General features: G+C 43.3%; 1 protein-coding gene across 14 annotated transcripts in view; it reads left to right on the forward strand.

Annotated features, from left to right (window-relative positions):
• The window catches only part of amph (amphiphysin), a 131,944-nt gene that overhangs the window by 90,403 nt on the left and 18,069 nt on the right, over positions 1 to 23,472 (forward strand). For 3 of the 14 annotated variants that reach the window (XM_020467690.2, XM_020467691.2, XM_020467692.2), the window contains exons 11-19: positions 3,147 to 3,263; positions 10,188 to 10,289; positions 10,488 to 10,511; positions 11,176 to 11,199; positions 11,565 to 11,906; positions 13,502 to 13,534; positions 15,706 to 15,750; positions 22,261 to 22,491; positions 23,054 to 23,110. In XM_020467690.2, the coding sequence (XP_020323279.1) occupies positions 3,147 to 3,263; positions 10,188 to 10,289; positions 10,488 to 10,511; positions 11,176 to 11,199; positions 11,565 to 11,906; positions 13,502 to 13,534; positions 15,706 to 15,750; positions 22,261 to 22,491; positions 23,054 to 23,110 (975 nt within the window). Of the gene's footprint in view, positions 1 to 3,146; positions 3,264 to 10,187; positions 10,290 to 10,487; positions 10,512 to 11,175; positions 11,200 to 11,564; positions 13,176 to 13,501; positions 13,535 to 15,705; positions 15,751 to 22,260; positions 22,492 to 23,053; positions 23,111 to 23,472 lie in introns of all 14 variants that reach the window. The other 11 variants (XM_031810759.1, XM_020467695.2, XM_031810757.1 and 8 more) reach the window with 6 other exon arrangements.

Below are 23,472 nucleotides of genomic sequence, written 5' to 3' on the forward strand. Positions count from 1 at the left end.
ACCCAAAACCCAGATGATTTTTGTTTCCCAACAACATTGTTGTTCTTGGATGCCAACATGGAGAACAGTGCCTTCAATAAGTGTTCAGACCCCTTGTCCTTTTCCAAGTTTTGTTACATTACAACTTTATTCAAAAATTGATTTGTTTTAAATAATCCTGAGCAATCTACACACAATACCCCATAATGGCAGAAACAGAAATAACTTATTTACATAAGTATTCAGACTCTTTGCTATGAGACTCGAAATTGATCTCAGGTGCATCCTGTTTCCATTGATCATCCTTGAGATGTTTCTACAACTTGATTGGAGTCCACCTCTGGTACATTCAATTGATTGGACATGACTTGGAAAGGCACACACCTGTCTATATAAGGTCCCACAGTTGACAGTGCATGTCAGAGCAAAAACAAAGCCATGAGGTCGAAGGAATTGTCCATAGAGCTCCAAGAGAGGATTGTGTCGAGACACAGATCTGGGGAAGGATACCAAAAAATGTCTGCAACATTGAAAATTCCCAAGAACACAGTCACCTCCATTCTTAAATGGAAGAAGTTTGGAACCACCAAGACCTTTCCTAGAGCTGGCCGCCCTGCCAAACTGAGCAATCGGGGGAGAAGGGCCTTGGTTAAGGAGGTGGCCAAGAACCTGATGGTCACTCTGTAAGAGCTCCAGAATTCTTCTGTGGAGATGAGAGAATCTTCCAGAAGGACAACCATCTCTGCAGCCCTCCACCAATCAGACATTAATGGTAGAGTGGCCAGATGGAAGCCACTCCTCAGTAAAAGGCACATGACCACCCGCTTGTAGTTTGCCAAAAGGTACCTAAAGACTTTTAGACCATGAGAAACAAGATTCTCTGGTCGGATGAAACCGATATTGAACTCTTTGGCCTGAATGCCAATAATCACATCTGGGGGAAACCTGGCACCATCCCTACAGTGAAGCATGGTGGTGGCAGCATCATGCTGTGGGGATGTTTTTCAGCGGCAGGGATTGGGAGACTAGTCAGTATCGAGGCAAAGATGAGCGGAGCAAAGTACAGAGAGATCCTTGATGAAAACCTGCTCCAGAGCGCTCAGGACGTTCACCTTCCAACAGGACACCGACCTTAAGCACACAACCAAGACAACACAGAAGTGGCTTCGGGACAAGTCTCTGAATGTCCTTGAGTGGCCCAGCCAGAGCCCAGACTTGAACCCGATCGAACATCTCTGGAGAGACCTGAAAGTAGCTGTGCAGTAATTCACCCCATCCAACCTGACAGAGCATGAGAGGCTCTGCAGTGAAGAATGAGAAGAACTCCCCAAATACAGATGTGCCAAGCTTGTGGCATCATACCCATGAAGGAGCGATGCTGTAATCTGTCGTGGAAATTAATGTATACTGAGAGAGACTTGGACAATTATTCAAGCAATCAATCTTTATTTAACATCGATTAATTATTGCAATAATGAAACTATCGACCACACACTTTGAAGTGTGTGTTGCCGAGAGCTTAACCTTTACAGACATGCAGAGTTCTTTATATATCTGACACTAACAATGCTTAGTCATGGCTGGTTCCACACCTCCCATGCAGATTGGGGCATCATATGTCACTCTGGGTTTATCCTGTCTTTATCTGCACCAGGCGGTGTTGTCTTATCCTCACACTGGCTTAGTTTCTCAGATGCAAGGATGATTTTGAGACAATGATGGATTGTTCACTCTAGTTCCCTGCAGCTAATCTAGGCGTATGGTCACTAGAGATGGCTTGAGCTGACAAATGAGTTAAAGACTGCATTACATAGACAAGAATGTGTTTTACTGGAGATACCTTAGGAGTAGCAGACCATAAAAACACAGCATTATCAGGACAAAAATGTCTTCCTATTTGTTAAGTATTAATTGCTAACTATTAATATCAAACAAACCAGGTAAATACATAACTTTTCTGTCACAAATCGCTGCCAAAGATCCTTCAAGAAAGTACTGAATAAAGGGTCTGAATACTTATGTAAATGTGATATTTTCAGTATTTTTTATTTTATAAATTAGCTCACATTTCTAAAAACCTGTTTTCGCTTTGTCATTATGGGGTATTGTGTGTAGATTGATGAGGATATTTTTTAAATCAGTTTTAGAATAAGGTTGTAACGTAACAAAATGTGGAAAAAGTCAAGGGGTCTGAACACTTTCCGAAGGCACTGTATAGACTGCAGAACTCTCTGTGCATCGACGGTTCTACGATACATACACCACCACCAGACTAACATTTATTTTGTACAGTTGTACCAACTATTTTTTGTGCTTTTGATGTATAGTTTCTGTTTTCCACACCTGACTACTTTTGAATATTAATTTTAACTCTACAAGGACCAATCCAATCAAATATTGCCTGTATTTCCTGTATCAAATTTGAACACAGCACAGTTTTTTTGGAAACGATTTTAGTTGTCTTCTCATGTTCACCTGTCCTTGGCTTTGTCTCTTTCCCTGCACATTGCATGTGATGTGCCATGGTAAGTTAGCATGTCACACTCAGTTTGTAGATCCCTGACTAGTATGAGTAGTAGACATATTTAGCATTAGCATGTTCACCTATCAGTGTTTCCTAAGGCATTCAGAGGTACTCTAGTATCTACTACACTACAGTATCTACTTCATGGTTATCTAACCATTGTTCATATTCTGATTAAAACCAACCAGAATGTATACAGTTTACTTACTACAGTCAATTATATTTTATATATTCACATAAGATAAAAATGGATATGTTCTGTGAGCCCATTTAATTTGTAATGCCATATTGCCTTGGCAACCAAATTCTCCCTTAAGTACTCATGCAAGTCATACATATATATCTGTAAAACATCTTCCAAGAGCAAGTTGTATAAGGTTCCGTGGTTATAAACAAATCTGGTCACTCTCCTATGATTGTCTAGATTGCCATAGTATAGTCACATGTTGAATACATGTACAGCACAGTCAATGATGATGTGAGATACAGGTGAATCAGTGAATTGCAGTATGTCTGACATGGAGTGGCATTAACAACCCCAAGAATGTATCCACCACGGAACTAAATAGAACACTTCATAGGATATCTATGTTACCCAACACCAAAACTCTAATGCTTCTGGCACCCTTCTCCACCTCCCCAGTTCAAAAAGGGACCACCAGTGCCCCCGCCACCCAAGACCCCGACCAAGGAGCTGCACCAGGAGCAGATAATCGACCTGTTTGGGGGCCAGTTCTTACCCGCGGCTACGCCCTCGCAGGTCAGTCACATCCTGGGTCCAATTTCACCATTTTAACAAGGGATTCTTATGCTCTCATTGACATGATTGTATTTGTGAAAGCTATGCAGTGGAACTTTCCCATCTGTCTAGATGACCTTAGAGAGAGCGTTTTCATCACAATCCAGGGCCCGGTTCCCTGACAGAACTTAGTCTTACGAGTGTTTTAACGTTGCATCTTTCCTGCAACGGCCTAAGATGTAACATGCGTTTCCCAAAACACCACACAGAGAGAAGGTTCGCTAAGTGCGTTATTGACGTATGTGTCGATACTGATAGGATCGAAAGAAAGGCAACGCTGCTCTCGGATCAGCTTTCTCCATTCAAATCTTACTTTAGTATTTGAATTATTACATAATACTAATTACGGATCAGCTCTCAGAGAGGAATTGTCACCTATTGGCTGCAAATATTGAGACGGCTTATTCTAATGCATACCCTATAATAATGCACTAAATCAAGATTTGGCACATCATTGCGCACCTGTTAGGCTACACAACATGAAATATATTCAGGCAAAAATTATAGACATTAGCCAAATAGCTAAATCAAATTCAATTGAATGAATACAAAATTTATTATTTCAATGTCATTTACATATATAGGCCTATGTAACCTCTCCTGGAGGTAGGCTATGTATCTTTTAATGCAGTCATCTCGTTTTTTATTACATTTGTATTATTATTATTCTATATTTATTCAGGGAAACCCATTGAGAACAGGGTCTCATTCCCAAGGGTTTACTGATCACAAACAGCAATCAATACAACATTTATGGAAACATTTAGTCCTCAGCTAATACGTCCTCAATTTAACACCTTAAACTACCCAAGCGGCACCAGAACATCTAATTGTAATGAGTTCTGCAAATTGCTCCAGCAGTGAGGTGCATTAAAACTCAACGTGGAATTGATCTAATTCAGTGGAGACCTGAGGAACCTCAATAGTTAATCAATCCTGCGAGTGGGTTTGGTAGCTCATTCTTTTATACATTAGCAATTAAGTTAGGAAAGTTGGAAGCTTGTGTATTAGAGCTTTGTAAACAAAAAGGAATAATGAAGTGATCTATGGGACTTTTCTATTGTATTTTACCTTTATTTAACTAGGCAAGTCAGTTAAGAACAAATTCTTATTTTCAATGACGGCCTAGGAACAGTGGGTTAACTGCCTGTTCAGGGGCAGAATGACAGATTTGTACCTTGTCAGCTCAGGGATTTGAATGTGCAACCTTCCGGTCACTAGTCCAACGCTCTAACCACTAGGCTACCCTGCCACCCTGCCGCCCTGGCTACTTTAATGAGGACCAGCCAACCTTTTGATACAGGATGCAGCGCTGAGTATTAAAACTGTCACCTGTGATAAAGCGAAGTGCACTATGGTAGACACTTTCCAAAGGTTTAAGTGTAGTGGCTGCTGCATTCTGGTAAATTGTGTCACCATAGTCAAGAACTGGCAGGAAGTTGACTGTACAATCTGCTTAGGGAGTGGCCATATCTATTTAAAAAAAATATTTGCTTTTTATCTTGGGGGAGGGGGTCTAAGCTGACATGGAATTTTTTAAAGATGGTCAAACCATGGATCATTTTGCTATAGGAATTTACATTTTAGGACCCAATTAGGTATACAGTGGGGCAAAAAAGTATTTAGTCAGCCACCAATTGTGCAAGTTCTCCCACTTAAAAAGATGAGAGGCCTGTAATTTTATTCATAGGTACACTTCAACTATGACAGACAAAATTAGAGAAAAAAATCCAGAAAATCACATTGTAGGATTTTTTATAAATTTATTTGCAAATTATGGTAGAAAATAAGTATTTGGTCACCTACAAAGTATTTGGTCACCCACTACCAAAGCCTGTGTGCTCTTTTTCTCCGTGGCCAACGTGAGTAAAACATTTAAATGTGTTAACCCTCGCAAGGCAGCCGGCCGGCTCAGACGGCATCCCTAGCTGCGTCCTCAGAGCATGCGCAGACCAGCTGGATGGTGTGTTTACGGACATATTCAATCAATCCCTATCCCAGTCTGCTGTACCCACATGCTTCAAGATGGACACCATTGTTCCTGTCCCTAAGAAAACTAAGGTAACTGAACTAAATGACTATCGACAAGCGTAGCACTCACTTCTGTCATCACGAAGTGCTTCAAGAGACTAGTCAAGGATCATATCACCTCCATCCTACCTGATACCCTAGACCCACTTCAATTTGCTTACCGCACCAATAGGTCCACAGATGACACAATCGCCATCACACTGCCGATCCCATCTGGACAAGAGGAATACCTATGTAAGAAAGCTGTTCATTGACTACAGCTCAACATTAAACACCCTAGTACACTCATCTCGTCATTTAGCACGAGACCCTGGGTCTCGACCACGCCCTGTGCAACTGGGTCCTAGACTTTCTGAAGGGCCGCCCCCAGGTGGTGAAGGTAGGAAACAACATCTCTACCCGCTGATCCTCAACACTGGAGCACCACAAGGGTGCGTTCTCAGCCCTCTCCTGTACTCCCGGTTCACCCATAACTGCGTGGCCATGCACGCATCCAACTCAGTCATCAAGTTTGCAGACAACGCCACAGTGGTAGGTTTGATTACCAACAACGACGAGACAGCCTACAGGGAGGAGGTGAGGGTCCTCGGAATGTGGTATCAGGAAAATAACCTCTCTCTCAACGTCAACAAATTAGATGATTGTGGAATTCAGGTAACAGCAGAGGTAGCACCCCCCAATTCACATCGACGGGACAGTAGAGAAGGTGTAAAGTTTTTAATTCTTGGGCGTACATATCACTGACAAACTGAAATGGTCCACCACACAGACAGCGTGGTGAAGAAGCCGCAACAGCGCCTCTTCAACCTCAGGAGGCTGAAGAAATTTGGCTTGTCACCTAAAACGCTCATAAACTTTTACAGATGCACAAGCGAGAGCATCCTGTCGGGCTGTATCACCGCCTGGCACGGCAACTGCTCCGCCCACAACCGCAAGGCTCTCCAGAGGTTAGTGCGGTCTGCACAGTGCATCACCGGGGTCAAACTACCTGCCCACCAGGACACCTACAGCAGCCAATGTCACAGGAAGACCAAAAAGATCATTAAGGACAACAACCACCCGAGCCACTGCCTGTTCACCCCACTATCATCCAGAAGGCGAGGTCAGTACAGGTGCATCAAAGCTGGGACAGAGAGGCTGAAAAATAGCTTCTATCTCAAGGCCCATCAGACTGTTAAACAGCCATCACTAACATAGGGGTGGCAGCGTAGCCCAGTGGTTAGAGCTTTGGACTAGTAACCCAAACTGACAAGGTACAAATCTGTCGTTCTGCCCCTGAACAAGGCAGTTAACCCACTGTTCCTAGGCCGTCATTGAAAATAATCATTTGTTTTTAACTGACTTGCGTAGTTAAATAAAGGTAAAATTAAAAATAGAGTGGCTGCTGCAGACTCAAATCTCTGGCCACTTTAATACATTTCATAAAGGTATCTCTAGTCACTTTAAATAACGCAACTTTAATAATGTCTACATATCCTACATTACTGATCTCAAAAGTTTATACTGTATTCTATACCATGTACTGCATCTTGCCTATGCCGCATGGCCATCGCTCATTCATATATGTATATGTACACATTCTTATGCACGCCTTTACATTTGTGTGTATAAGATAGTCGTTGTGAATTTGTAAGTGGAGTAATATCTAACAAGTATTCTGTCGGAACTAGAAGCACAAGCATTTCACTACACTCACATTAACATCTGGTATGTGACCAATACAGTTTGATTTGATTTGCATTGAGCTCCATACATTGACTGCTACTGTAGGCTGAATTATAGAGCAGCTATTTCCATGTTAAAATGTTCCGCGGTGCATTTTCTCCATTGCTTTTGATGGTAGTCCACTCTGGTAGGTCTACATTATGATCAAATAGCCACAGTAGCCTATTTACTGTTAAAACTGTAACTTAAAGCGCTGGAAGTTGCACAGAATTGATTGCAAAGAAGACTAGCCTGCTCGGAACAGTAAACAAACAAAGGCGGGAGCTGCCCCCCCTCTGTGCAAAAGAGTGGTAAAGCAGCACTCACGGTGTACAGATTTAAAATAAAGACGTGTTTGCATCCTCAGCACCATGCATCCCACTGGATCTGGCACGTGAGCTTCATGAGAACCACATGAAAGAAGCTACAGCCGCCAAACAGGCTGCAAACGCAGCAGGTCCTGCTCTCCCTCTTCTCCAAGCACCACAGTTCCCACTCGGGGAAAAATAAGTCACAATGTCAAGTCGGCAGGTGCACACAAAACAAGGTCCATGAAATCTGTGTGCAGTGAAACCGTTTTGTTTGTGGGGCTTGTTCACACACAGCCCCAAAGCTGTACGCTGACTGTGGACCAGAAGCAAAAAGAGAAGACGCGATTGATTCATGTGTAAAGAAACGGCGATAAAGGAACAATACAGTATCTGATACAATCAACAAATGTTGTCATTAATATATTTTCACAAATATTTATTCATGCAATTAATCATTTACAATAGTTTATTCTCTATTTAGCAAGCATTTATTTATCAAGCATGTTTGCACATCTTGCAGGTTGACATGCATCTGATGCGTACGCTGAAGCGGATGCCTGACTCTAGCGGGTCATTTCATTCTGAAAGGCCAGGCGCTTCTAGTGTTAAACAGGGAACTCAAACAATTAGAGGGCATGATCCATGTCAATGATAGTTAAAACAACCCACCAGTCACTCAGTCGCAGCTCAGACAAAAAATGTTGCTCATTAAAATTGGGGCGAGTTGTTTAGTTATCAGCTGAGTTAGACTTAGCGCAGTACAAATATCTTTCAGCCCATCCGACTTGGCATCAACCAATACAGATTGAGATAACCCACTATTAATCATTTGAATTCAGCATAGTTAGACAGCAGGAATGACAATTTGTTAAGAGCACATAAGGAGGCAGAGGGAGAGCGATAAATTCCCACTAGAGTCAAATGGGTGTTATTACTAGGGCTGTTGCGGTGACCGTATTACGGCCACGAGTCATGAAGGCAGTCAAATTCAATGTGACCATTTAGTCACGGTAATTAGGCTTCTCCAAGCTCTGATGCTGCTGATGGTCATTAGTAGCCTACCAAACTTCATAACTACCTGGTACTCAGCACTCTAATGTCCCTCTAATCACTGACATCAATGTAAATGTTTTCAAAAATCCAATCAAACACTTAACGAGAATCCATGAGGTCATGTTGTGCAACATTTCTATAGGCTATGCAATTGAGCGAGAAAACAGTGATGGCCTCTATTAAAAATAGGAGGATCCCATCAGCTTTCTATAGGCTTGGCCTACTATACAGTGCCTTGCGAAAGTATTCGGCCCCCTTGAACTTTGCGACCTTTTGCCACATTTCAGGCTTCAAATATTTTTTTGTGAAGAATCAACAACAAGTGGGACACAATCATGAAGTGGAATGACATTTATTGGATATTTCAAACTTTTTTAAGGGGGCCGAATACTTTCGCAAGGCACTGTATTTATTTCTCAACTTTCCTTATATTAAGCACATTGCTTATCTATACAACAGGAGTATAGCCTACCTGGCTGGCATGAAAAATAAAAATGGGAAAAATGTCCTCCATTCGCTATTTAAATGGATAGATGACATGAATCATAGTCATTTAGCCTAGCCCATAGGCCTATATGTTTTAATAAGGTTTGTATCACAACTAAAGTGGCCAAATAACTTCTTAAAATTAAGCACATTATTCCGCTTGGGGTGTAAAGCCTAACTGGGATACATAAGCAGTGCGTGAGAGTCAAGCTTGGGGAAAATAATTTCACCATAAAAATGCACCTTTATAATAAAAGCACTTATAATGTGAAGAAATAACCTAATAGTTTATTAACATTTTAAGATAAACGTTCTGATGTGTTGCATGATCTATCGCATCCCACAACTGTCCCAGACTATGTTTGGAATATTTATTTCTCGCACAGAATAGAATGGGTCGATTTTGTACTATGGGGATTGTAGATTGACATAGGCAGCAAAAGGGGACCAACTCCATATTAATGGCCATGATTTTGGAATTAGATGTTCGAACAGCATGTGTCTACATCATTTTAGTCATGTGTTGTATGTTTAGCGGTGCTCTTCTGTGTATAAAGTGACGCGGTAGGGAAAAAACGCATCTAAGGACACGCTTAGCTATTCTAAGAATGTTCTGAGGCAGTTGGTAAATAACTAACATTTTCAAGTGCAACTTTAATAACTATGGTTTTGGGGAAACAGCTCACAGATTTAACGATGCTCCTACGAATGTTCTACTGATGGACCACTTCAATAGCCACAAGTCACAGTTGTCTTCTTTTGTGTCTATACTTGGCTTTGTGCATGCAACTATCTGGCTTTTTCAAAGTGTTCAAACTGGGCACTAAACTACTCTCCACAACTACCTGAGACGCAGAGGTCTCCACTAGCATGCCCCGTCATTATTCCATCTATTACAGTACTGTTTGCTCCTGGTCCTGGTGGGTCACAGTGTTTGCAGGTTTTCCACCAGTGGGAGTGGGATATATTAAACATGTATTGTTTTAGAGGGGAGGGGTCAAGGGTTTATTAAGAGAGTGCCGTCAAGATTACAAATCCTTTATAAACTACAAAGGATACAAATAACCTGGGGCCATATGAAGCGTCTCAAAGTAGGAGTGCTGTTCTAGGATCAGTTTTGCCTTTGAGATCACAATGAATAAGATTACAAAGACAGGGAGGATGAACCTGATCCTAGATCAGCACTCCTATTCTGAGATGTATGTCAGATACTGCTCCTGATCTCAAATGTTCAGCCTTTCAGTACGGTTGTGTTAGAGAGCTGTTAACTCAACCAACACTTGAATTCTATTATTTTCAGCCAAATGAAAGACCCGGAGAATCTCTCCTGGATCTGGACTTTGATCCATTCAAGCCTGACGGCAACACCACTATCGGACAGGCTGCACCACCCATAACACAGGTCCATTTATCTCCATTTTCATCTATTATACCACAATGCTATGTTATCCGTCTTAAATGTATCTTATATTCAGCTTAAAATGTTTCTGTACACTAGATGGTGTATATCTCTGTTCTCTCTAGTAATATACGTGCACACCAATAGAGCACATAGAGTGCTCGTCATTCATAGTGAATAATCACGTGTTTTGTTCTACAGCAACTACCCTGGGATTTGTGGACAGTAAGTACAGTAATGTCCTCCTTGATTGATTCGTTGGTTGATTAGTTGCTTGATGGGATTTATAACCTTGATGTATGAGATAGTCATTAGTTAGTTACAATACACTATAATAATATATATTATACCTATATATGTTAGAGAATCAAGTATACATTCCTTTTTATAAAATTGACCGGTCGTAGTCTCTGAGTTTTGAAAAATACAAGACTACAACCCATTTTACATTTTTCCCCATTTAGCACGGATCTTTATTAAAGTGTTTCAATCAAGTGAAAAATTAAGAAAAAACATTGAGCAAAAGCTATCAGTCTCAACACGTAGGACTCCTGACCTCTACTAGCTTTGATTGGCATGGTGATCTGCATGCTCAGTAGACTAAATAAAAACAAAGTAGCCATTTTGTGGCTTTTGTTATGCCAAATGTTTTTTCTCCCATGCAACAGTATTTAAGACTACCAAATAGCAGATTGCAAGTTAAGTTCCAAGCAATTAACTTGCCCCTGTCTTATTTTTATGCTACTCCATTTGTATTACAATTTGTATGTGTAACGATGAATGAAAGTTATATTTAACTTTGTTCTTATTGATAAAAAAAAGTTGTATACTACTTTTACAGTAGTATACTGATGAATCTGACATTAAATACATTTTTTTTTTCCCCCAGGGAAATGCTGAACCTGCGCAGCCTGTACGTAATACATCCACACCTGACTTCCAAATCACCAATCAAAATCCCTTTCGGAAAATATTTACGTGCCTTGATTTCAAAATGTTAATATCTGTGACCTCTGGTCGTACCTGTCATCAAGCCAGTTGTTTGATACCTGTATGTTTTTCACTCTTTTCGTCACAATCCAGAACTGTTCACTAGACTCCACCACAGACCAATCCATTAGCCACAATCCACAGTCACAATTGTCTTCTTTTGTGTCTATGCCTTGTCTTCTTTCTTTACCTCTGTCAATTATTTCACCTTCTCTCTCTGTCCTCTTGTGATAAACACTCTCTGTGCTCTCTTTACCTTACCTTCACGCACCGGCTTGGTCCTTCCAGATGGATTCTGGGTCTATGAGTACTGTGGGTGTGGAGGAGGATGGGGGCGGCGGTGGCGAGGCCCCGAACACTGCCGACTTTAACCCTGGGTTCCCCGCATTCCCCGAGCAGGCGGGAGACCCCAGCTTCGCCACCGACTGGGCTGCTGACTTCGGCTCGGCCCCGGCAAAAGGAGACTCTGTCCCGTCTGCCACCGAGGCAGCAGCCGGCGAGGTTCCAGCGACCACAGGGCAGGACGAGGCCCAAGGCTGGCCTGCAGCGGACGGCTGGGGCGGGGAGGCAGGGGAGGCAGCAGCAGCAGAGCAGCCACAGGGGGCCGAAACGGCCGCAGCTGGAGACGAGGTTAGCGGCTGGGATCCCAACCCCCAACTTACCCCCAACTGTGATCCTTGTGCAGTGGGGGGCGAACAGCAGGAGCCGGGGAAGGGGCCACCAGAGGCAAGATCATGGGGATGGGGAGAGGCAGGGGAGGCAGGGAAAGGGGAGGCAGGGTCAGGAGAGGGATGGGGGGCAGGGTGGGGAGCAGGTCAGGCAGATTCAGAGGGAGACGAGGCAGGTTGGAGAGATCGTCGCAAATCCACACCGGGCCTGCGCATCACCAACGAGCATGGCCAGATTATTGAGGACACCCCTGAAGGCAGCGAACCTGGCCTGTACCTGATCCGGCCGGCCGGCAGAGAAGGTTTCGGCTCAGAATATGAGACAACGGAGGAGTGGGGGGACTCAGTGGGGCAGAACGGAGGATGGGCCAGCACTGACGATGAACTGGATTCCGCCGCAGACCAGGGTTTCACAGACCATAGCACAGCCCAGGAAGGCTTCGCAGACTGGGCTTCAAGTGATCGGGCCACCCCTTTACAGGAGGAGAAGGCTCTGGCAAGCGATGCAGGGTTCGCAGCTGACTGGGCCCAACCAATAGAACAGGCACCAACGCAGTCTGCCGACACAGGAACAGCATTTGCGGATCCAGCCAGTGTCCCAGAACAGGGCTCAACCGGTGATCAGGTGATCCATTTTGGGACCGATCCTTTTGTGGAGATCCCTGGGGAAGGTGGTTTTGAGTCTGACCCCTTTGCAGAGACGCCTGGGGGATTTGCCTCAGATCCTTTTGCAGAGACTCAGAGGGAAGGCGGTGGAGGGGATTTTGTGTCTGATCCTTTTGCGGAAACTCATGTGGGAGGGGGATTTGAGTCTGGTCCCTTTGCCGTAACTCAAGGGGGAGGTGGGGAAGTTAGATTTGCGACAGATCCATTCGCAGAGACGACCGGGGAAGTTGGGGCAGGGTGGGCGGCAGACCCTTTCGCTAACAATGGTTCAGTCCAGTGGGCAGGTTTCCCAGCTCCCTCCGCAGAGACAGGGGGCGCCACCACCGACAGCGGGTCCTGGCAGGAAGTCAGCGACAGCAGCGGCTTCTTCTCCTCAGGGGGTGACGGCAGCCAGGCAGGAGACCTCTTCGCCTCCTTTCCCGGGCCAAGAAGCGAAGCAGTAGCTAAGGAAGGAGTCGTCCGCCGAGCTCACAAAGAGCCTGATAACTCGGACCTGTCCGAAGACGAGGTCGCGAACAGGAGATACGGAAAGTTGTACCAAGAGATAGATACAGAGAAGGAAGAGGTACCTGACTTCCTCCCCCCTCTACGTAGAGAATAGCGTAGAGTAGTCTAGAGCAAACAGAATCCCCTCTTCCTTATTTTCCCTCCCACAGATGTACAAATAATAACATAAAAAGTGCTGTCCCGCAACCCTACCTGGATCCTGCAGCGCCACAGAATCCCAGTCCTCTTCTCCTCTCTCTCCTCTGCTTGCTTGTCTGCTTGTCGGTTCCACTTTGTCAATTTTATAAAAAAACATTCCATCACTTGCCGCATAATTAAAAGGCATTTCAAAGCAGCCATGCCAAAAGCCTCCCATACTAATTGTGTGTCTGTGATTTGATTTAGGTGACCAACAATGCATTTAACGGATTTCCCCAGGTAATTAGTCTCGACCAAAATTCTATTTTAGTGATCACAAGATGATATTGAGAAAAGGATTCATCACTGCCTTGTTAGTTAGAGCAGATGCTTTGTCATTAAAAAACTAAAATGTAATATGGTAGAGGACAGGATCAAGTTGGATCAGTTGCAACAGATCATTAGGAGGAGATGTTACCATTTTTTGGTTTAAGATAATCTCCATTTGTGTCGCGTATTTATTTATTTTTCATCCTGTGAATGGAATTACTTGTTAAAACTGACCATAAATATTATACACTATATATATACAAAAGTATGTGGACACCCCTTCAAATTCGTGGATTTAGCTATTTCAGTCACACCCGTTGCTGACAGCTGTATAAAATCGAGCACACAGCCATGCAATCTCCATAGACAACATTTGGAGTAGAATGGCCTTACTGAAGAGCTCAGCGACTTTCAATGTGGCATGCCACCTTTCCAACAAGTCAGTTGTCAAACTTCTGCCTTACTAGAGCTGCCCTGGTCAACTGTAAGTGCTGTTATTGTGAAGTGGAAATGTCTAGGAGCAACAACAGCTCAGCCGCGAAGTGGTAGGTCACACAAGCTCACGAAGCACGTAGCGCGTCAAAATCATCTGTCCTCGGTTGCATCACTCATTACCGAGTTCCAAACTGCCTCTGGAAGCAACTTCAGCACAAGAACTGTTCGACGGGAGCTTCATGAAATGGGTTTCCATGGCCGACCAGCCCCACACAAGCCTAATCTCACCATGCGTGTTGCCAAGCATTGGCTGGTGTGGTGTAAATCTTGCCGCAATTGGACACGTTCTCTGGAGTGATTAATCACACTTCACCATCTGGCAGACAAATCTGGGTTTGGCGGAAGCCAGGAGAATACTACCTGCCCGAATGCATAGTGCCAACTGTCAAGTTTGTTGGAGGAGGAATAATGGTCTGGGGGTGTTTTTCATGCTTCGGACTAGGCCCCTTACTTCCTGTGAAGACAAATCTTAACTCCACAGCATACAATGACAGTCTAGACGATTCTTTGCTTCCAACTTTGTGGCAACAGTTTGAGGAAGGCCCTTTCCCGTTTCAGCATGACAATGTCCCTGTGCACAAAATAGAGGTCCATTCAGAAATGGTTTGTTGAGATCAGTGTGGAAGGACTTGACTGGCCTGCACAGAGCCCTGACCTCAACCCCATCGAACACCTTTGGGATGAAGTGGAACACGAACTGCAAGCCACGCCGAATCGCCCAACTTCAGTGCCCGACGTCACTAATGTTCTTGTGGCTGAATGGAAGCAACTCCCCGCAGCAATGTTCTAACATCTAGTGGAAAGCCTTCCCAGAAGAGTGGAGGCTGTTATAGCAGCAAAAGGGGGGACCAACTCCATATTAATGCCAATGATTTTGGAGCGAGATGTTCGACGAGAAGGTGTTCACATACTTTTTGTCATGTAGTTTACTTACTTGCAGATTAGTTTAAACAACTGAAGTATTTAAATTAGGTATAAAGTGACGTTAGAAGATTGTAGGCCGCAAAAGCTTATCTCCTGATGCTGCTAGTTGTTGGGATTAGTTACGCACGCGTTGTATAACAAAGTAACTTCAATAATATTCCCCAATTTGAAAAAGTAACGCGTTACTAATGTAACACATTACCACGAATACTGTTTGCAATTGACCCATAACATAGAACTTCCAGATATATAAAAAGCAGTTCCTGTTGTGCATAAAGAAGCTAAAGACTGTCTTAGTAGTAGAATAGTATGAAGTTTACATGGTTGTAGCATTTAGGGATATTACAATAAATGAGAACTAAACTACAGTTTTGTAAACTAACCAGGTATGTAAAAAAAACAAGTTGGGTAAACTTATGCTAACAACAATAATGTAGTTGGGCAAATTTGCTAACAACGCGAATATAGTGTAGTTGCTGCAAAAACTCTTCACTGTTTAAAAAGGTGGATAAACTATGCTTACATGAGTTTACCCTCCACTCTATCCCGGTTACAAACACTTTGTCAATCCCTCACTAATACTCTACCCAAAATGATCCCATCATAACTTACCTTTCAAAACTAACATTTTATATGCTCTGATATTTTATTACTGCTGGTTTGCTGCCAGTGTAGTTTTAACTTTCTCCCTCTCTTTCTCTTTCCACCAACTTATCTTAAAGATGGAAGCAACAGCCCCAACATTTGTTGCGGATTTTGATAAGCTGGTAAGTCAAGTGTCAATATGACAGACGTTTTTGCTCTTCCATTACTAACTTTTATGTCCTTATATTTGCTTTGTTATATACAGTGTGTGTGTGTGTGTGTGTGTGTGTGTGTGTGTGTGTGTGTGTGTGTGTGTGTGTGTGTGTGTGTGTGTGTGTGTGTGTGTGTGTGTGTGTGTGTGTGTGTGTGTGTGTGTGTGTGTGTGTAAATTCAGCAATTAAAAGTCATCCTCACTGTCAACTGCATTTATTTTCAGCAAACTTAACATGTGTAAATATGTGTATGAACATAACAAGATTCAACAACTGAGACATAAACTGAACAAGTTCCACAGACATGTGACTTTTTCCAACAGAAATGGAATGATGTGTCCCTGAACAAAGGGGAGTAACAGTCAGTATCTGGTGTGGCCACCAGCTGCATTAAGTGCTGCAGTGCATCTCCTCCTCAGGGACTGCACCAGATTTGCCAGTTCTTGCTGTGAGATGTTACCTCACTCTTCCACCAAGGCACCTGCTATTTCCCAGACATTTCTGGGGGGAATGGCCCTAGCCCTCACGCTCCGATCTAACAGGTTCCAGACGTGCTCAATGGGATTGAGATCCAGGCTCTTCGCTGGCTATGGAAGAACACTAACATTCCTGTCTTCCAGGAAATCACGCACAGAACGAGCAGTATGGCTGGTGGCATTGTCATGCTGGAGGGTCATGTCAGGATGAGCCTGCAGGAAGGGTACCACATGAGGGAGGAGGATGTCTTCCCTGTAACGCACAGCGTTGAGATTGCCTGCAATGACAACAAGCTCAGTCCAATGATGCTGTGACACACCGCCCCAGGCCATGACGGACCCTCTACCTCCAAATCAATCCCGCTCCAGAGTACAGGCCTCGGTGTAACGCTCATTCCATCGACGATAAACGCAAATCTGACCATCACCCCTGGTGAGACTAAATTGCTAAGAAACTGAAGATCTCGTACAACGCTGTGCACTACTCCCTTCACAGAACATCGCAAACGGGCTCTAACCAGAATAGAAAGAGGAGTGTGAGGCCCCAGAATCAAAATCCAAAATCAACAGCCTGATCAACTCTATGTGAAAAATATGTGTTTCGCAGCGTGAGGCAAATGGTTGTCACACCAGATACCGACTGGTTATCTGATCCATGTACCTACCTTTTTTTTAAGTATCTGTGGCCAACAGATGCATATCTGTATTCCCAGTAATGTGAAATCCATAGATTATGGCCTAATGAATTTTTTTCAATTGACATATTTTTTTAAATATAACTCTAACGCAATAAATTCTTTGAAATTGTTGCATTTATATTTTTTGTTCAGTGTAGATGCGTGTACCTAATAAACCTGCCTCTGCGTGTGTATATCTATTAAAATACTATTCCCTCAACAGCATTATATAGATATACATACACACAGTTGAATTCAGAGTTTGAAGGTAGGCCTTGAAATACATCCACAGGTACACCTCCAATTGACTCAAATGATGTCAATTAGCCTATCAGAAGCTTCTAAAGCCATGACATAATTTTCTGGATTTTTCCAAGCTGTATTAAAGGCACACTCAACTCAGTGTATGTAAACTTCTGACCCACTGTAATTGTGATACAGTGAATTCTAAGTGAAATAATCTGTCTGGAAACAATTTTTGTAAAAATTACTTGTCATGCACAAAGTAGATGTCCTAACCGACTTGCAAAAAGATAGTTTGTTAACAAGAAATTTGTGGAGTGGTTGAAAAATGAGTTTTAATGACTCCAACCTAAGTGTATGTAAACGTACGACTTCAACTGTAGATATATATGTAATACTGTTGAGGGAATAGTATTTTAATGAGTCAATTAGGGCTTCACTTCAGATATTTATTTACATTTTTTGGTGACCCCATTCCATTACAGTGTTGTGTTTGTGTACTGTCATCAAATCAAACTTTATTTGCCCCGTGCCGAATACAACAAGTGTAGAATTTACAGTGAAATGCTTACTTACAAGCCCTTAACCAACAGTGCAGTTCAAGAAGAAGAAAATATTTACCAAGTAGGCTAAAATAAAAAGTAATAATAAAAAGTAACACAATAACGAGGCTTCTCGGGGCACCGGTACCGAGTCAGTATGCAGGGGTACAGGCTAATTGAGGTAATGTGTAGGTGGGGGCGAAGTGACTATGCATAGGTAACAAACAAACAGCGAGTAGCAGCTTTGTACAAGAGGGGGTTCATGGAAATTGCCCAGTGGTGATTTTTATGAATTGTTCAGCAGTCTAATGGCTTGGGGGAGAAGCAGTTGAGGAGCCTTTTGGTCCTAGACATGGCGCTCCGGTACCGCTTGCCGTGCGGTAGCAGAGAAAAGAGTCTATATCTCGGGTGACTGGAGTCTGACAATTTTATGGGCTTTCCTCCGACACCGACTATTATATAGGTCCTGGATGGCAGGAAGCTTGGCCCCAGTGATGTACTGGGCCGTTCGCACTACCCTCTGTAGCGCCTTACGGTCAGATTCCGAGCAGTTGCCAGGTGGTGATGCAACCGGTCAGGATGCTCTCGATGGTGCAGCTATAGAACCTTTTGAGGATCTGAGGGCTCATGCCAAATCTTTTCAGTCTCCTGAGGGGAAAAGGTTTTGTTGTTCCCTCTTCACAACTCTCTTGGTATGTTTGGACCATGATGGTTCGTTGGTGATGTGGACACCAAGGAACTTGAAACTCTCGACACGTTCCACTACAGCCCCGTCGATGTTAATGGGGGCTTGTTCGGCCCGCCTTTTCCTGTAGTCCACGATCAGCTCCTTTGTCTTGCTCACATATAGAGAGAAGTTGTTGTCCTGGCACCACACTGCCAGTTCTTTGACCTCCCCCTATAGACTGTCTTATCATTGTCGGTGATCAGGCACTGTTGTCGTCAGCAAATTGAATGATGGTGTTGGAGTCGTGTTTGGCCACGCAGTCGTGGGTGAACAGGGAATACAGAAGGTGACTAAGCACACACAGCTGAGGGGCCCCAGATTGTTAAGGATCATCGTGGCAGACGTGTTGTTGCCTACTCCGTGCTTCTACACCTGCATTGCTTGCTGTTTGGGTGTTTTTAAGCTGGGTTTCTGTACAGCACTTTGAGATATCAGCTGATGTACGAAGGGCTATATAAATAAATTTGATATGATTTGATTTACTCTTACCACCTGGGGCCGTCCCATCAGGAAGTCCAGGATCCAGTTGCAGAGGAAGGTGTTTAGTCCCAGAGTCCTTAGCTTAATAATAAGCTTTGTGGGCACTATGGTGTTGAACGCTGAGCTTTGGTCAATAAAGAGCATTCTCTTATAGGTGTTCCTTTTGTCCAGGTGAGAAAGGGCGGTGTGGAGAGCGATTGAGATTGCATCATCTGTGGATTTGTTGGGGCGGTATGCGAATTGGAGTGGGTCTAGGCTGTCCGGGAGGATGCTGTTAATTTGAGCCATGATCAGCCTTTCAAAGCACTTAATGTCTACTGACGTGAGTGCCACAGGGCGGTAATCATTTAGACAGGTTACCTTCGCTTCCTTGGGCACAGGGACTATGGTGGTCTGCCTGAAACATGTTGGTATTACAGACTCTGTTAGGGAGAGGTTGAAAATGTCAGTGAAGACACTTGACAGTTGGTCAGCGCATGCTCGGAGTACACTTCCTGGTAATCCGTCTGGCCCAGCAGCTTTGTGAATGTTGACCTGTTTAAAGGTTTTGTTCACATCGGCTACAGTTAGTGTTATCACACAGTCATCCAGAACAGCTGGTGCTCTTGTGCATGCTTCAGTGTTGCTTGCCTCAAAGCAAGCATAAAAGGCATTTTGCTCGTCTGGTAGGCTCGCATCACTGGGCAGCTCACGTCTGGGTTTCCCTTTTGTAGTCCATAATAGTTTTCATGCCTTGCCACATCCGACGAGCGTCAGGGCTGGTGTAGTAGGATTCAGTCTTAATCCTGTATTGACACTTTGCTTGTTTGATGGTTTGTCTGAGGGCACAGCGGGATTTCTTATAAGCGTCCGGATTAGTCTCCAGCTCCTTGAAAGTGGCAGCTCTAGCCTTTAGTTTGATGCGGATATTTCCTGTAATCCATGGCTTCTGGTTGGGATATGTACATACTCTCACTGTGGGGACGAGGTCATCGATGCAGTTAAAATGAAGCCGATAACTGAGGTGGTGTATTCCTCAATGCCATTGGATGAATCCCGGAACATATTCCAGTCTGTGCTTGCAAAACAGTCCTGTAGTATATCATCTGTGTCATCTCACCACTTCTGTATTGTGCGAGTCACTGGTGCTTCCTGCTTTAGTTTTTGCTTGTAAGCAGGAATCAGGAGGATAGAATTGTATTCAGATTTGCCAAATGTAGGGCGGGGGTGAGCTTTGTATGCTTCTCTGTGTGTGGAGTAGAGGTGGTCTAGGATTTTATTTTTCCTGGTTGCACATGTTACATGCTGGTAAAAATGTGGTAAAACCGATTTAAGTTTGCCTGCATTAAAGTCCCCGGCCACTAGGAGCGCCGCTTCTGGGTGAGCATTTTCTTCTTTGCTTATGGCAAGAGTTGGTTGAGAGCGGTCTTAGTGCCAGCTGCGCTTTGTGTTGGTAAATAGACGGCTACGAATAATACAGATGAGAACTCTCTTTTTATAGAGTTGGTTGAGAGTGGTCTTTGTGCCAGCTTCGCTTTGTGGTGGTAAATAGACGGCTACGAATAATACAGATGAGAACTCTCTTTTTATAGAGTTGGTTGAGAGTGGTCTTTGTGCCAGCTTCGCTTTGTGGTGGTAAATAGACGGTTACGAATTATACAGATGAGAACTCTCTTTTTAGATAGTGTGTTCTACAACTTATCATGAGGTACTCTACCTCAGGCAAGCAATACATCAATACCTCGAGGCTTCTTCAATATTAGACATTGCGTACCAGCTGTTATTGGCAAAATGACACACACACCCGCCCCTCGTCTTACCAGTCTCTGTTCTGCCGGTGCATGGAAAATCCCGCCAGCTCTATATTGTCCATTTCATCGTTCAGCTACGTCTCAGTGAAACATAAGATGTTACAGTTTTTAATGTCCCGTTGGTAGGATCATCTTAATAGTAGGTCATCAATTGTATTTTCTAACGATTGCACGTTAGCAAGGAGAATGGAAGGCATTGGGAGTTTACTCGCTCGCCTCCGACTTCTCAGAAGGATCCCCAATCTGCGTCCTCTTTTCCGGCGTCTTTTCTTCATGTAAAAGGCATGGATCTGGGCCTGTTCTAGTGAAAGCAGGATATCCTTCTCGTCAGACTCGTTAAAGGAAAAAGTTTCTTCCAGTCCGTGGTGAGTAATCGCTTTTCTGATGTCCAGAAGTTATTTTCAGTCATAAGAGACGATAGCAGCAACATTATGTACACAATGAGTAAAAAAATAAGTGACACAAAAAGCAAAAAAAAACCTGAATTGCACAATTGGTTGGGAGAATGTAAAACGTCAGCCATGTTCTTCGGCGCCATCTTCACATTCATTCAGTTGTATTTGTTAAAGCTGCAATATGTTAGTTTTTGGTTGACCCCTCCAAATTCACATAGAAATGAGAGTTATAGATCTGTCATTCTCATTGAAAGCAAGTCTATGACGCTTTAGATCTGTTCTGATGTGCGCTATTTCTATGTTTCACGTTCCTACGGTAATGTTTTGCCACTTTTATTTTCGATTTTGTACACCAGTTTCAAACAGCTGAAAATAAAATATTTTGGGTTATGGAAAATATATTTCACAGCGGTTTAGACAGTACAATGTTTTTTGACACAATGACTGAAATTTTGCAACCAGGAAATGGCTGAGTGATTTCTGCATAGTGCATCTTTAAGTGCAGTTTTGGATGTGTTCACACTTATGTTTTTTGTTTTTTTGTGTTGCTGCCAAAATGCTCAAACTGTACTCTGAAGCAACGTTTAAACTATACCCAGCAATATTGAATCATCATACTGTACATAGAGGAACAAGTTCCTGCATACAGACCTCAACAACAACAACATTTTAATCTGTCAAGACTGCCCCTATTAGCTCTTCCCAATTTCTGCCCTCCCTTGAGGTATTTCCACACTGGAAAGAGGCAACCGTGACAATCTTTTCTGATTTGAGTACTGTGGTATCTGTAAGGTTGCCTTGTATGATGTCATATTATTAAGTCTGCCTTTAAGAGCTTCAAACACATTGTATTCTCTGTTGAAACTGATTCAATTATTTGCAGATTAAAGGAAACTGCGCTGCAGTTCCACTCTGAATGTTTATGTTGTATAGTTATACAGAGGGTAAAAGGGCTAACCAGCCATACCTATCCAGGTAATAATGATGATGATGATGATAATAATTCATTTTAACGGTAATGCACCCAAGGTGCAACAGCATAATCAAAAAGTACAAAAGAGGTATGGTGAGTTGGGACAGGGGGGTTGTGGGGGCTGCTGTAAGACAGGGGATGTTGATCAGTTCTTCCCTCGCCTGTCTTTGTGGAAAGAATGAAAGCAATGCCACCATGGCCCCTGAAGCTGCTGCACCCCCAGCTGAGACTGCTGTGGCCCGGGAGGCAACAGCTGAGACTGCTGTGGCCCCGGAGGTCCTTGGGACTGAGACCTCAGATGCCACAGAGGCAGCGGCCGAGGCAGGGGAAATCCAGGAGCCTGCTTCCCCAACTAGTGAGGCTGAGGCAGCCGAGAGTGCCACCAGCCCTGGAGAGGAGAAGCCTGATGTGAGTGACAGTTAGCTATTATATACAGTAACTGTGAAATAGCACGCTCATCATCACAAGCATGGGTCATTCCCCAGCCATCTATGGTCCAAGTCATCCTTATAGGCATAGTTGTATCCCTCTGTTTAAGGGAACCTTTTCATCACCGTCATCATCATCATCGTATTTATTATCATCATCATCGTCATCATCAATATTTTCATATTGTCAATATCATCATCATCATCGTCGTCATAATCATCATCGTCATCATCATCAGTGTTTTCACCTTTGTCATTATCATGATCATCGTTATCATCCCATTCATTATATCCGTGGAGATGCTTTCTGATATCCTATGTTTTAAAAATTTTACTTTGCAATTATCGACACCTTCCTTGTCATTCAATTATGTTCTCCTTGATTTTAAAACTTACCATTTTAAACTTGGTACTTTTTGTTTTGACCTCAATCCACTCCACAACTCCACAACAACCATTTATTGTTTTATAACACATCTGTACATTATGACAGGATTCAAGTCTTAAATATTACATTCTTCTCTAACTCACTCTTGGTATAGTCCACTGTGGGGTCTCCAGTGACATCTGCAGAGCCTGAGGGGGCTTCACCAACTGAGGTATGTGTAAGATCCTCCCCTTTGTCCACTCACGCCCTCCCATTACTGTTCTGTGACTCGGTTCTGTGAGTGTTACATTGAAGTCCATCTTCTTTCAGTAGCCGGGCCCAAACCCTACCATCACCATTGTCAAAGTGTCATGAGGTTGAGAGATTGTCCGTGTCGAGACTTTGTGAATAACTGATTGTATTGAGTGCATCATAGTCATCTTGGGTGGGAAATGTGTGTGTGTCTGTGTCGGAATGTGATTGAAGAATTAGGGTGGCATTTTTAATGATCTACTATATGTTTCTGTTGGGATGTCATGCATGCACATACTATTCTTGTGTATTCCAAAATATGCTCATGTTCTGTTCCTATGA

This window comes from Oncorhynchus kisutch, linkage group LG30 (genome assembly GCF_002021735.2).
Source record: "Oncorhynchus kisutch isolate 150728-3 linkage group LG30, Okis_V2, whole genome shotgun sequence".
NCBI lineage: Eukaryota > Metazoa > Chordata > Actinopteri > Salmoniformes > Salmonidae > Oncorhynchus > Oncorhynchus kisutch.